This window comes from Psittacula echo, assembly GCF_963264785.1.
Source record: "Psittacula echo genome assembly, chromosome: 6".
NCBI lineage: Eukaryota > Metazoa > Chordata > Aves > Psittaciformes > Psittacidae > Psittacula > Psittacula echo.
In genome coordinates this window covers 13,106,496-13,122,048 of record NC_137743.1, presented here as the reverse complement: position 1 = coordinate 13,122,048, position 15,553 = coordinate 13,106,496, and the positions used below count along the sequence as shown (strand labels likewise).

Here is a 15,553-nt window from a genome sequence, read left to right as displayed (position 1 = left end):
TCTGTGTATGCTTCCTCGCCAATGGATGAAAACATTCCACCGAAAATGAATGAAAGCATGAGCAAGTGTCATCACTTATTGCATGAGTGAGGAAAGTCTGGTCCAAAAAAGCCTCAGTACAGTGTTGCTTCTTTGTGGTGTAGCGAGAATGCTTAAGGGGGTATGAATATGACAGTGCATTTGGAAATCAGCTTTGCTCTGGGACAGTGGTTTCTGCAGAAAGCAACATTTCTGTGGACAGACCTACAGCTGCCATAGGGACCTAACTGCTGCTGGAAGTAGTTGTCCCGGTTACTCAAAGGTTATGTGCAAGCTGTCTCAAGTACAACAGCTCTGTAGTTCTGCTGGGTGGATGGAGCCCCGTGCTGGATGAGCCTGGTTGCTAGCAAGGACTGATGGCATTCCCAGGGCACTGGTGCAGACCCATGTAAGGAATGTATTTTCACACTGAACGCTAGATATTGGGAGAGGAGCAATAATAGCGATTAAACTCTTCAGAATGTGTGGCATGAAGACCGCTGGTAGTACTGCTGTTATAGCACCAGTGGCCTAAGGATGTAAGGGAGTCAGTTTACAGGGAGAGGTAGCATTTTTTACGAGATTGGAATTGATGGAGTTGTAAAAGGGACAGAAAAGCTTTTAGGCATACTCACGAGATCCTAAGGGACTTGAGGAAGGATTTGGTCTCTAAAAATTGTCTTTTTTTCTCTTTTCTCCAGCTATAGATGTAGGTCTCATAAGATATGTTTCCTCCCACTGTTAATCTTGCTGTGTTTTCCTTGTATAAACCCTTCAGTGTGCGGCTTTCCTCCCAGAGATCATACTAGTTTTGTTCAACATGCAGTTAACAGTGTCCCTGTTTCTTCCTTAAGCTCCTGTCTCTGTCAGTGCTTGGAGACGCTCAGGGTAACTTTGGCCTTTTTGATTTGAACTGGCTGTAAGTCAACACAAGGATGTGTGGATGGGTGATCAATACCTATCTTCATTGTTTTTTATGTCTTTATTTTTCTCTACTGTCCCAAGAGAGTGCAGCTGAAGTCAGTGTGAAAAGTAGCTCAGACTTTCAGCACTTTCCATGGCAATGACAAAGCTAGTGAGCATGGAAGACTCCTCCTGAGATTTAGAAGCTGGTTTGGATTTGGGTATGATGCTTGTTTTGTCTAGCAGGCCAAACAAATGCCTTTGGAGATGAACACTCACAGATCTGCCTTTGGCTGGTGGTCTTACCTCATAAGGACAAGGAATGACACCTTCAAGCTCTGACTGAAAAGGGCTGGCCGGCTGTTTGCTTCAGATGCTCTGATCCATTTCCACTTTAAATGGGAAGTTGTTTGTGCTGTTAACCAGAGAACTATGCTGAAAGGCAGTACATTAGCACTTCCCAAGGCCTTCAAAAGTAGGAACATGGGTGCCCCTTCTTCTTTCCACTCCAGTGGCAGAATTTATCATGGTGTTTAACTGAAAGATGAAATTCATAAGAGGCTCTTGATTCTCACTTGGCTCCTCTCACCATTTCTTCTCTTGGGAACCTTTTGTGGCAGCTTTCTTTGACATTTTCTACAATTTGTGATTCAGTCTCATGGGATCTGCACAGCTCTCTCTTGACTCCAGATTCCTTCACATCAGGTTGTCCTGGGACAAATGTTGGTCCAGTGTCCAAAACACTAAGTTGCTCTGGTGGTTGCCCTTTTTTTCAAGGTTGATGTGATAAAGGAAGGAGTGTGAATGGAGCTGGGAAGAAAGAGTGAGCCTTGGTTGTGAATGTGGCAAGGTCTGTGACATTGCTATTTAGAAGCAGGGGATGGTGTTTACTCACAGCTTTCACATGCAGCAGTGTGGGAGCAGCTGCAGTTCTTATAGATGGCAGGACTTCCACGTTGAAGGTGAAAAGTTTAAGTCAAAAACCTCCCCTTTGATACCGATCATGTATCTGGCTCTTCACCTTCTGAAGTAATTTTGTGCTTAGAAGACTTTTGCTTCATTCAGAGAGTTGCACATCAGAGCAGCACCTCAGCCTGCTCACTAGCATGAGTGAGAAGGAGCAAGCCCAGAATTTCTCCAGATGTTGTTGAGTGGTTGAGCTAAGTGGGATTCTTATAATACATATCTAAATAATTCCCCTGGTTTAGAGGAGCAAACATTTCTGCCAAAAGCTGTTGAACCAATTCAGTCTTCTTTTGCATCAGAAAAGTCTCCTTAAAACATATGCAAATGTCAGTATTCACCCACAATCACTGATAGCTTCTTATAGAGCCTATGGATAATACTGCTTTTTTTGGATGCTTGGAGTCTCATCAGAGTGTGTCCAAAAATTTCAGCTGAAGTTGTTTGATGGATTTTTTTTTTTTTTGGTAGAAAACTATTTTTTTTTTATCTGAATCAAAGCGTTTTTTATCAAAGTGATAGATTTATGAGAATTTTTTTTCAGTCTCAGAAAATAAAACTATTTATTATTTATAACCTTAGAACTGAGGTGAGGGGACGTTCTTTTTAATGTTTTATAAAGGGAAAAAAGAAAAGTTCCTAATTCTATAAGCTAAGTATGTCTAAGCTTAACTCAGAGAAGTAGTTTATTGCTATTATTGGTTGTAACTGTGGCTGTTTTGGAAAATTTGGAAGTGCTTATTAGTAAGACATGAGTATATGTTTCAAGTTTATTTGATATTTAAGGCCAGGCTAAATGAACATGTTTGCTGAATGAAAGTCAGTTATCTGATGAGCAGTCTTCAACCAGCAGCCACGACTGAGATTGTGCTTATTCATACAGATTCCTGACCTCAGTTCTCAAGCTGTCAATTTAACAAGTAGTAAATTTCCTCAGGAATAAAGAAAGGGAAAAGATTTAATGTGTTGAGGTTTTTATTTTTTCTATTTTATTTTATTTTAATGTGAAATGTCTCAGCAGTGATTCAAGATAGGAGGGGAGAAATCAAACTTTGATTTCCCAGTCTAGGGCCTTCTCTTTATTTTCATGGAAGCTAAATATAGCATGTTCAAATATATACTTCTTTCCTCCATTTTTTAACTAGGAGCCAAAGGTCTTAACAGAAATCAATCCATGCAATTTATTTTTAACTTCACCCTGCTTAGCTACGATTGATTTTTGTCTTTGCGATCGATGGTAGAGAAAACGGCTTGGCGGGACAATGGAGCACTCTCCAACTTGTAGGGTTTGGTCTTTCAGTCTTTTATTGAAGAAATCATTAAAAGCTTATTATGAAACTAATAGAATGAAGACGTTTAGATGATGAACACGATTACACCTGTTTTATTGGTGAATAATACCTGCTACAGCTGATCTTCTCTTGCCCCTATTTAAAATACTGGAGGGCACTCCAGTGGGGGAAATTAATCCATACAGATGAAAGAAAGTGTATCTCAGGTGCTAGTTAAAAGCTTTCCTTAAAGCAAGAGAAGCAATAAGTTGTTAGCTAGTTTATTATTGACAGCTGAGTACTTTTCATTCATTTCTAGCACTGTTTCATTTTTGCTGTGCAAATATCAGATTTGAAACTTTAACCTAAATCTGTTGATGAAAAATTATTAACATTATTTAGTTAGTTAGTTAGCTACTGTTTATAGTTTATTTTCTATTTGTGCTGTACTTGCTTTTATCATTCTCTCCTCTCCCCTCACATTTATCAGCAGCGTCTGCAGCTGAAGATGTAAAGGATTACCTTGGCAGTCATATGTTTCCTCTGAAATCCTTCAAAAGGAGATTTAATGTGTACAATTATGCTCCTCTCTTAAGTTGGTTTCTGTGTGAGTAATGTACATTTGCAGCTCTAATGTGGCTCATGTTTTGGTGTAGCCACGCACATTTTCTGTAGGAGTTGCTTTTAAAACAAATACAGTATTTTTACTGAAGATTACTCTGTCCTATAGCTGTGCCATCATAGCTCTGAGAGGAGAGGGAAGTGATCAGAGACTGGGCCAGTGTAATAAGTACTCCTTTCTGTTAGCAAATTTTCACTGATGACACTCTAAAAAGTGACACATTTTGAAAGCCTGGTGAATTTACCAGGCAGCTTAAAGGTGTTTTGTGCACAGGAACGCTAATCCTCAAGTCTCTGCAGCACACTCAGGTAACTACATATTGCCTTAATGACTGTGCAGAAGTAATGATATTAATGAAAACCACAGCGAGATAATTCAGACTAGATGGTACTTATCATGAAGTGATTTGTGCTGGGGCAGTGGAAAACTTCAGTACACAGAAATATCTGGAAGATAGTTTGTCCTGGCCATGGTGAATAATCAAGAAGGAAGAACATTACACTAGGCTCATGCAGATGTGCTCTTCCTCATTTTCTGAATCTCTTCTGTCACTGGGGTTAGGCTTGTGAGAGGAAGCACAATTTTTCAGTCCTCATGGTGGCAAACCTGTGCAAGGTGTAGACAGGAACTAGCTCTGAGGGGAGTAGCCTGCCTACTTTACTTGTCATCACTCCTCCATGCTTTAATCCACAATTTGGTTTAGCAGATTTTATGCTCACAAGAAGGAGAAAGGCTAAATAAATTCAAAGCGGACAGGAGGGATGCCAGGGCACCCTATGCAGGTGGAGAACACAAATTCAGGATGCCATTACAATCCTGATAGTGTTTCTCACCTTTTAACTTCTACCAATTCATTCAATGGTACTGGGAAGGAGGAAACTCTGCAAACAGAGGAAGTTATCCCAGGAAAAAAGTGAGGGGTTTATTGCAAGTAACATCAGACATGTACTATCAAGTACTTACTATCAACAAGGAAGTTTAAATTTGGCTCTGTAATAGACTGAGTCGTCATTTACTATGCTTGAAGTGGGAGGAAAATGATAGGAATCACAAATGTCAAAACATGTCTAGTCATTGTGGGTTGCTCTGTGCTATTATTAATTCTATTAATTCTTTTTTGCTTGGAACATTATCAACAGTATAAACAGTAGATGACCTGTTCATTAATTGTGCAGGGCAAGTGATTGTTATTGTTACAAACTGCCCAGGTTGATAAGCTATGTAGAAAAGAGCTCTCTGTTCTCTTTTAGCCATTGGCTTATGAAGTGTCCACTATATACACATTGTCACTGTTTCTCCACCAAGGCTGTGCCTCTAATATATGGTATTCTGTTGTTAGCATCAGTTCATATTTCTTTAGGCTTTCTGCGAGTTCTTTGAACAAGAGGCAGATGGGGTCTTGTTTAGCCCGGGGTCATGTCATAGATTTAGAAGTTCTATGTTACATCGATACCTACCTTACACTGGAAATAACAGGTCCCAGCGTCAGCTATCCAGGAAGACAAGAATGAAGCCTGATACACTGTGGTCTACAGTTCCTGACATCATCTGTCACGTCTTTACATTCCGGTACTTCATAACTCATCCTGCTTGCTTTCCAAACATTTTTAGATAATGTGTTATTTTGGTTAACATCTTGCTAAGAGAAAACAAAACCAAACCCCCTCTTCTTAAAGAATCATATTCAGTCATTAAAATAAGAAATAGCTTAGTGTGTTTCTAGGCATGTCACAAAAGTTATGGAGATGAATATATTCTATGACAGTTTTTCTATATTTCTCTACAGCCTTGAAAACATATTTGTGCTCTGTCCTGTTGCAGGTCAGGAGGGCAGTGAGCCAGCATACTGAAACTTTTAGGGCTTTTAAATAGAAACTTCTCATGTTTCTGTTCTTAAGTGTCACCTGATATAAGCAAGACCAGACAATAGTCTTGAAACAAAATGTGGAAGTATGAAGGAAAAGTAGTAGATCTTCCTGAGGAAGAAAGAACACAGGAAAGGAAAGACAGATGTGTTTAATGACAAACACATTTATCCAAAGGAGTAATTTCCACCAGCCAGAAGACCAATTAGATACATAAAATAGAATCCAGAGAAGCAGATTAACGAACCAGTCATTACCAAAGGAGGAGGAAAAAGACGAACCCAGCTAATTCTGTACTGAGTGTGACAGATGAGCTCACAGCAAATAACTGGGTGACATTCATCAAATGTGAACTAAAGAGAGGCATTAGAGGGCAAAACACAATCATAATCTGGGATTTACAGTGTTGGAGAGTTTGTTCATAGCAAAAGAAAAGTTCATCAAAATAAATTAAGTTGGGCTTTCCAAAATTCATTCCCTACCACGGTGCTTGCCAAAACTTTGCTGAAGGCTTGATCATTTTTTGGAACTGTTGTAACTGTGTATGTAAATCATGCAAAGATGAGGTCCTGGCTGGGAAAAGCTTCACACAAATCCTGCCAACAGAATTGTGGGTGGCTTCGTATTAACTGGCTCAGAAAGACCACAGACCACAAAGCTTTTGATTTCTCTAACTTTGTCAAGGTGACCTAGTCCAGGTAGAGCATTGAAAGGGAGCTTAGCTTATGCATAATGAACTTAAACAGTGTCTGAAATCTGCCTTTCTGCCTTAAAAAAGCACACAAACAAACAAACAAATCCAAACAAATAAAAAAAAATAAACCCCTCCAGGTACCAGTTTGCAGCGGTATAAAGCCAAAAAAATCTATGTAAAATCTTTTGAATGTGGCAGACCTGGAGTAGATCCTGTCTTGACAGAGAGGAGGGATTTTGATATTTTTGATATGCCCCTGGATATTTCTGCCACAGTACGTTCATGTGATTAACTTGAAGATTGTTGAGCCATTCCCAATGTTATTTGTCATCACAGCATTTATGAAATATGCAAATATTCACGTATTGATGTCTGCATCTTAAAGATGAGTTAATGGCCATGTCTCAGTCCATCAGAAGAGGTGGATATTAACCCAGGGTTTTTGCTGCATAGTCACTGGATACATTCAGTCCTGTTTGGGCTCTGCTAAAGAAAATGATCTGGTGCTGAAATCATGAGTGTTATAAAATGAGTTCATGTGGCAGAGTTATATCATTTGAGAATTTGGATCTTCCATTGGAGGTCAGAAATATCACCATGAGGAGATATTTCAACAATCCGTGTGCTGTTTAGGTAAATATGACCTAGAAGTGTGGGATCCTTTGGGCAATGCTTAAAGAACTGATAGAGAGGTACAGTTACTGCAAACATAAGTTTTGCCTTTGAGTTGGACTGAGTGTGAAATCAACTGCATAGTCTGGTCTCTCCTGTGAAAACTTGATTTTGGTGTCTTAGATGGGAAAGGCATCCTTCAGAAATAACACCCACAGCCATTTGGTGATCCTCACAACTGGAGAGCAGGAGCCTGAAATGCTACTGTGCCAGCCCATAGTGCACTTTACATAAAGTCAGAGTTAAGTGACCCCTGTTCTCTCTCCATCTGTGCCACTGGCTTGTTTCGAGACCATAGGAAATTGCTCTAGATTTTCATGTCTGTGTTTCTTCTTGACTTTAGGCTATGTGTTGTCTGTGTAGCATTTGTTTGCTGTGATATGGGTCATTCTTCTGCCTTCTTATGTGGTGTGTAATACAATTTTAGTTGTGTCCTTTTTTTTCTTCTGGGAGCACTAAAGGCAGCTGTGATAACATTACAAGGAAAAATGGGAAACAAGCAGAAGGAGAATTCTTAGTGTAGAAGCTTGTCCTATTTCTAAACTTTCTTTTCTTTCCAGTTCTTCAAACTGTCAATAGTAAAGCTTTATCTTAAGTTGATTAGATATGAAATTTCATGACCAGTAATACTGTGTCCTTCAAATGATAGCTTCTCTAGGGAAGAAAGCCACTATCTAGATGTGATATCATTGCTGAGAATATAATTGATGCTATAGCAATATTCTACGTAAGCTCATTCTGAAATATTGCTGTCAAATAAAAGGAAATATATCTAGGAGAGAATCTCAGACCTCTCCGTTATTTTTATTGGAAACTTAAGAAGCAACAAATGACATTCCATATAATAGAGAAGTGCTAAGTGTATTGTTTTATCTTAAAATCTGCAAGACTGCCAAACCAGCAGAATATATGAAATTCACCGATGTAAGCCTTCTTGTAGCCAGGCCTGAAATAGTGCCAAAACAAACACCTACAGCAAGAATGGCTAGTGATAGGTTTAAAGTCCCATATTTTACAAATTATCAGGGCTAGCTCTCACTGATGCATGACATTTATATGTATCCTTTACAGCTCACTCAGTCCATAAAACCACAGATTTGGATATCTATCAGTTCCTCCCCACATCCTCATGCAGAGACAGTAGGATTTCAGAGAAACCAGGTTTATAATGACAAAGTGCAACTAAGAGCTCAGCTCCAGCTCTCCAAGAGCGCATTCATTGCATTTACTGTTTGTATTAAATGGTGCTAGTGTGGATCTTTGTTATGTTGGAAGAGAACCATGGCCCCGACAGACTTGTAGTGCAGATATATAAGGCTGAGAAGCAGCAGAGAAAAGAGGTATTATCTCCTTCTTACAGGAAAGGAACAAAAGCACAGACTTTAAATTAATTGCCTAAGGTAGTTGTGCTGGAACCATGTGATGAAACCAGATCATCTTCCACTCAAGACCTTGAACTTTATGCCCACTTTTCCCTTTTTCCTGAGTTGTTAAAATCATGCTGGATTTGAAGCATGAGAGACAAAATGGAAAGTTCAATAGCAAAGCTTAAATAAATAATACTCCAGTCCATCAAGTCTGGGATTTTTTCTTTTTAGTTATACAGATGTTTTCAAAGACAGCTATGCAGGTCATAGAAAAGATATCTGAAAGAAAGGTTGTCAAACCCTCTTAGCAGTGTCAGCATAGGGTGTCTTGGAAGGGTCGTCACTCACTTTTTTTGGTGTTTCCACAGGTGACAGCTGGTGGAAGAGCAAATTACTATGTGTCATACAGACGGGAGCCTTTTGCACAGATTAAATTGCCCAAATACTCTCTTCCTAAGGTGAGTACACCATTTATGAACACACACGTGTAATATCTTGAATAGCACGGCTTGCCCAGTGGTGAAGCACCTCGGTGGGGTTCCTCTCTGGGGAGCTCTTTTTGTTCTGCTACTTGAATGATCTTTCTTAAATATGGATCTTTACCTCTCTCTGCCTTTGATTAATGAGTGTTTCAGGAAAAGCAGTTTCTTTTTTCCTCTGTAAAGAGCAAACGTGAATTAACAGGAACCTCAGAAAATAGATTTCAAACCAACTTCTCCTTGACCAATCTTCTATGAACACCTTTCCTTGGTCCTACTCCGTTCTTTAGTAATGATTTCACTGTAAGCCTCACTGTGACACTGAGGGTGCTGGAGAATGGTTAGGATGCTGAGCTCTACTGCAGTCTCCATACAATGAGAGAAGCACAGTGTATAGCAGCTCCACTGTCGCCATCCTATATCTGAATGTTGCCAAGAAGTCATAAAAATTGAGTGAGCTCCCTGAAAGTTGTGCTTTATCAATGCTTTGAACACACAGAACTTCTGCGTGATGATGCTTAGATGACTGAGATGAGCTGAGATTAACATTGACTGGCAAAGCTGGGAGGGAAAAAAAAAGGGAAATTAGTACTTCTCATATGTGCCTAGATTTACCTTCTTGGGTATTAGCTTTCTACCAGATCAAATGGTACAAGCTTCAGAAAGGAGAATATGTCCCTGGAATTACACCCAGATTCCGTACTATAGCCATTGCTTGGGATTGCGTAGAACAGAGGGGACCAACCTCTCTAGTGCCTTGACTGGATGCAAGTTTCTAGGTAGCTAATGGGCAGCTGAGACTCCTGTTGCTTTTTGGAGCCTTGGAACTATCATTGTGGGTATTGTCATAGGGGGCTACTAATCAACAGTACTGGACTTCCCCTTACTTACACAAGTGAAAACTTTGGTGAAATAATTGTTAGATAGTTGGCTAGATTTGTCTTGTGGGCTGGATGTACCGTTCTGATGCCTGAGGGATACCTGCAGCCTAGCAGATAACAGCACATTTGCTTTAACTTTTACCTGAATGCTTAATAGTTGCAAGAGATTTGCATCTCAGACTCCCAATGTTGCATCTCAATTTCTTTCTGTTTGGGTTGATAACAGCATACCGACATTTGCATAGCACAAATGTAGTTTCTTTTGTTTGTCACTCCATGGTGGTTGGTGTGGGATTCAGAATGTCTAACCACACACTAACTTTTGGAAACCCTGCTGCCATTTTTCAGGAGAAAAACAGTATTTATGCTCTCACCTTATGATAGGCCTTGAAAGCTGCCCTTCATTGAAAAGGCAAGCAGATAGAGACTGACAACCCTGCTTTTTTGACTGATGCTGCCACAGATTGCTGGTCTGTTATAAGACAGATTTGTTGGCAGCTCTGCTTTGGAATTGGTGCCTAGTATAAAATTAGGGATACTTTTGTCATTTAAAAATCAAAAGTACTTTTAAGCTCAGTGTCATGGCAAAGTCTTCTAGCTGTGTAAAGGAGGCTTGTTCGTGCTGCCCTTAGTCACTAGAACAATCTTGCTGTACAGTAATAACTATCCTGTCACCTAGAGATTAATGAACTCTGCTGGAGTTGTACATAAGTGAGGCTGGCAATAGGGTAATGCAATATTCCACTGCAACTGGTCAAAACAGATTGAAGTTATTGTATATTTTGCTTTATTTTCGCGCTGCTGGAATAGGTTGGGTATGTATTTAATCCTTAAGAAATTAGGGCTGTTGAGCAAGAACATACTTCTTGATTAAGTCTTCCTTCATTGAGGGAAATGGCAAGTCTCCCACTGGGACAGAATTAGGCTCTTATGGTTTTTCTCCCCATCCCATGCTGTTAGGCTATGTTAGGTCTATTAGATATAGCCCCATCTAATTAACCCTAACTTTTCATCTAGATACCTCACAGAGAAGATTACGTTGCCTCCTAGGCAGGATGGGGATATTGAGCTGATCTTCCCGCAGATATTCTCCCCAAAAATCAGGTCACTCTGTCCTTTGGGAGACTTCCAGAAATATGGTTTCTTGATGCAGAAAGAGAGCAAGGAATTAATCAAGGCTCCTTGAACCCGGGGGAAATTTTAAATAGATACAAATAGATAAATGCAGTCCTACATAACCACAGTGATTTTGCTTCTACCTGAACTATTGTCAGTTTGTTCAACAATGGTGGCAAGGAGGAAGTGCTTCTGTACTCATCACCACCCTGGAAATCATTTCCATGAACCTGCTTTAAAAAAAATACTGAGAAAATGCACTGTCAAATCTCTTTGATATTAAAACTAAATGGGGAAACCCTTGCTGGACCTTAATATCTTGGTCGGCAGCAGGAATCCAACAAAGGTTAGTGAGTGGATTATTTGACATATATAAGCGGATGATAGATCTCAGACATACTCTCAGTAGTAAAGTGTGTTATTAAAAATCACTACCAGCATTAGCTCAAACTGATCCCTATACCTAAGCTTCAAATAAATGTGAAAGTCCCAGGCTTTTTGAAACTGTCTCTTCACCTGTTGGAAGCACAAGCCTGTTAGTTCAGCATGTGGATGGAAATATTCTCTGCTTTTAGCCTGGTGCTACACCATGCTTAGTGACTGTGAGGACTCCAGGCTTCGAGGTTGTGGACCTCTGTGAGTGACAAAACTGACTTTCAAATTTATAAATAAAAAATGAAACTGAATGAAATTCCTTGAAGCTACCAAAATGAAGAAAGCAAAACCCCTTCTCCCAGCTGGTGATCATTAAAAAAATGAAATGTAGGGAAGTCACAAGGGAGGTAATTTATTGCCTTGCTCTAACAGAAAATTGTTTAACATACCTATAATTCATGCTCCATCTCCATTCTTTCATAAGTCATGGTAATTACTACATGTCCCAAAGGGCAAAGAAATAGAGATCCTCAGTACCAGGCCTTTTGTCTTCTTTTAACAGGACATGCATATTATCAGCACAGATGAAGATCAGGTGTTTGCAGCTGTTCAAGAGTGGAACCAGAATGACACATACAATCTGTATATCTCAGACACCCGAGGGGTGTACTTCACCCTGGCCTTGGAAAACGTGAAAAGCAGTCGAGGGCTGGAGGGGAATATCATCATTGAACTTTATGAGGTATGTAGTAAAGGTCACCCTACAAAGAACAGCAACTTGACAGTTCAAGCAAATATGAATCTCTTACCAACCTCCCAGGATCTTCATCTGTTTTGGGATCAGCACAGAAGCATTTACTGGATTTGATGCTGAGCCAGCTCCTGTGGGAATAGGTGCGGTGCATTCTGCTATAGGTGTGACAGCTGGTTGCTTTCAAGTCAATGACTAGTTAGCTATGTGACATTTCCAAAAGGGAGAGCCATTATCCTTCTCATCCTAATGTGGGTGGCTAGAGAAGGATTCAAAATATTATTTTTCCTGATAGACAGCTTAAGACACCTGCTTGCAGGCAGGGGATGTGGATTCCACCATTGTGAGCACTGAGCAGTTTATGAATGATAAGAAAAGGTTTATAGGTGCCATTTGCCCAGAGATAACAGATGGATAACTTCTACCCTGAATCATCTTCCATTCCCTTTCTTCTGCCAGGCCTTTCAGCCTCGGCCAACAGCAATCCATTCAGAACAATTGTTCCAGTTTTTGGTTTCTTCAGAGCATTCTGGTTTTGGCTTGTCATAACTTGTTGAATGGACCATCTGCTGAAATTCAGGGCTCAATGCTTTGCCAGCAGCAAACAGTACCAGTAGTAATGGTTGCAAGCTGACTTCTAGTGCTACATGGAGAAATGTTTTTGCAGTTACACGTAGAAGTAAGGATTAGACATTTATTTATTTCAGCCAGTATAATGCCCATTCAACAACATCTTCAACTTGTTTATAAAAATCCAGGTAATTTAAGGCAATGAGAGAAAACTCACAAACACAAGGATCAGTGTGAAGGACAGATTTTACATTTTGTTTTCACCTAATTAAATGTTTTCCTGCCTTTGAAAACAGATACTATTTCTCTGTTGCCATGAATCAGCTAAAATAAACAAGCATCATCTCCTATTCCTGGGCAAACTCTGTATTCCCCAGCTGTATATCATAGCCATTTTACTGTTAAATGCTGATAGAGACTTTCACAGGGTCATTCGAAGGGTAGTGTCACTCAGGGGGATTTAGAGTAGAAGGATTTGCGTCCTTGCTGTTGCCAGGAAGTTGCAGATTTGCACCTTTCTGTCTCACTTTCACAGCTGTGCACCAGAGACCAGACTCAACACAAAATCTTGTTGGAGATATTTTGACAGGACCATATTCTTCTGGAATGGGTCCTGCCAACAAAAATCAAAACATCTGGATCAACTGGGTTGATTTTGATAGAATTTAGGAGTGGAAGGAAAGTGAAGAAATCAAATTTGCAAAACAGTGTTTTGGCATAGTCAAGATTTCCATCTTTCATGTAAAATAAAAAGAGACCAACATAAAAAGATCCCACACTGCTGTTGATGTGGCTTGCTGTCTCCCGTGTTATGGTAATCTGGGGAGGGAGTAGCCACATCCTTAAGCTTACAAAGCTGATATGTGACATGGTGCATGCTGTATCTTCAAACCCATCATCAGCATGTCTACAAGCACTCAAGAAAATCTAAGTGGGCTGTTTCCTAGGAAGTTGGTCTATGAACATACTTGCTTTTTCTTCTAGAGAGGGAGACTTCACAAGGCCTTTCAGCTGTCCAACCATCATCAAGATATACTTGTAATGCCATTCACAGTCTTCTAGTACCAGACTGAGATGGCTTTATTACTTCTTCAGAGACCTTCAACTCCTGAAGAATGCTCATATAGGCTTTACTTTTGGTCTGTTCTTCCGATGTATTTTTTCATCTCTCTCCATTTTTCCTAGGTAGCAGGGATCAAAGGCATATTCTTGGCTAACAGGAAGATAGATGACCAAATCAAGACTTTCATTACCTACAACAAGGGCAGAGATTGGCGTTTGCTGCAGGCACCGGACACCGATCTAAGAGGGGATCCTGTAGTTTGCCACCTGGTGAGCAGCAGACCTTTTCCAAAGGACAATTTACTCATTCAAAGCTGCTTATTTTAGTCACTGGGTTAACAAAATTTTCCCTGTGTTTTTTTCTCTTGACCTGATGGATGTTAAATGACTTATGTATATGCTCTCTCTTTCTATAGTTTTCTAGATTTTAAGGGAAAATTATTACCATTTTTGTGAACTTTCGTATGGAGCTTAAGGTCAGAATAAGGAAGTTCCTGGGAAAAAGTGCTCTAGATCAGATTGTTGGTAAAAACAAGTGCAGATATGCTTGCTTGCAATGCAACATTCCTGTTTCTCTTTCAGCTACTTTTATGGTGCTTATTCAAAAAATGAACATATACTGCTATTTGTAACAGTGCTAAGAGCAAGGGATCATTTTCAGAAGGACTGAAGCATCTGCGTGGAGTCGACAGTGGTCCCGCTGATATTTAACTTTTGCATATTAAAGCTTCTGCCTTTTGTTTCCTGTCAACAGCCCTTTTGCTCATTGCACTTACATCTGCAACTCTCAGAGAATCCATATTCTTCAGGAAGCATTTCCAGCAAAGAGACAATTCCTGGGCTGCTGGTGGCAACAGGTAAAGAGCATAAGTGCTGCTCACTACCAACCCATGCCTCACTGGTAGCCAGAGAATATGTAAGATGTTTCCTGTTAGTGTAAAAGCTTTTAGCTCTGTTTTAGCAAGTGCTGAGCTAATTGACATTAACTCCTACTTGCTATGGGCTAGGAGAAAGCATGTGGCCCCTGTCAGGTATTTGTTGCTCTACAATAACCAATATGCAGGTCTAAGCCCACATCTGCAGCTGGCATTACTAACTCCTCTCACTTTACATCACTACAGCCACTGATGTAGGTGTCTACCTGTTTGCTGGAGTTGCCATGAATGAGAATAGCACCTAGGGCTATGCTTCTGGGAGGTATCAGAACGTTGCACCTTTTAAGTAGCAAGCACAGAGCTGTCACAATGCCTGTCAGGCAAAGCCTGGGCTTCAAGATTGCCTGTCTTGTGCATGGCTCCTACTTTCAATACTGTATTATAGAATCATAAAATCACAGAATAGTTAGGGTTGGAAAGAACCCTAAGATCATCTAGTTCCAAACCCCCTGCCATGGGCAGGGACACCTCACACTAAACTATGTCACCCAAGGCGCTATCCAACCTGGCCTTGAACACTGTCAGGGATGGAGCATTCACAACCTCCCTGGGCAACCCATTCCAGTGCCTCACCACCCTCACAGTAAAGAATTGCTTCCTTATGTCCAATCTAAACTTCTGTTTAAGCTCTAACCCATTACCCCTTGTCCTATCACTACAGTCCCTAATGAAGAGTCCATCCCCAGCATCCCTATAGCCCCCTTCAGATACTGGAAGGCTGCTATGAGGTCTCCACGCAGCCTTCTCTTCTCCAGGCTGAACAGCCCCAACTTTCTCAGCCTATCTTCATATGGGAGGTGCTCCACTCCCCTGATCATCCTCGTGGCCCTCCTCTGGACTTGTTCCAACAGTTCCATGTCCTTTTTATGTTGAGGACACCAGAACTGCACAGAATACTCCAAGTGAGGTCTCATGAGAGCAGACTAGAGGGGCAGGATCACCTCCTTCGACCTGCTGGTCACGCTCCTTTTGATGCAGCCCAGGATACAGTTGCCTTTCTGGGCTGTGA

At 40.5% G+C, this 15,553-nt stretch overlaps 1 protein-coding gene across 1 annotated transcript in view; it reads left to right on the top strand.

The window, feature by feature from the left end:
* The window catches only part of SORCS3 (sortilin related VPS10 domain containing receptor 3), a gene marked incomplete at its 3' end in the record, with an annotated part of 305,158 nt that overhangs the window by 225,620 nt on the left and 63,985 nt on the right, over nt 1-15,553 (top strand). Inside the window, exons 8-11 of the mRNA XM_080620247.1 lie at nt 8,744-8,833; nt 11,789-11,968; nt 13,733-13,879; nt 14,364-14,466. Coding sequence (XP_080476373.1) covers nt 8,744-8,833; nt 11,789-11,968; nt 13,733-13,879; nt 14,364-14,466 — 520 coding nt within the window. The remainder of the gene's footprint in view (nt 1-8,743; nt 8,834-11,788; nt 11,969-13,732; nt 13,880-14,363; nt 14,467-15,553) is intronic.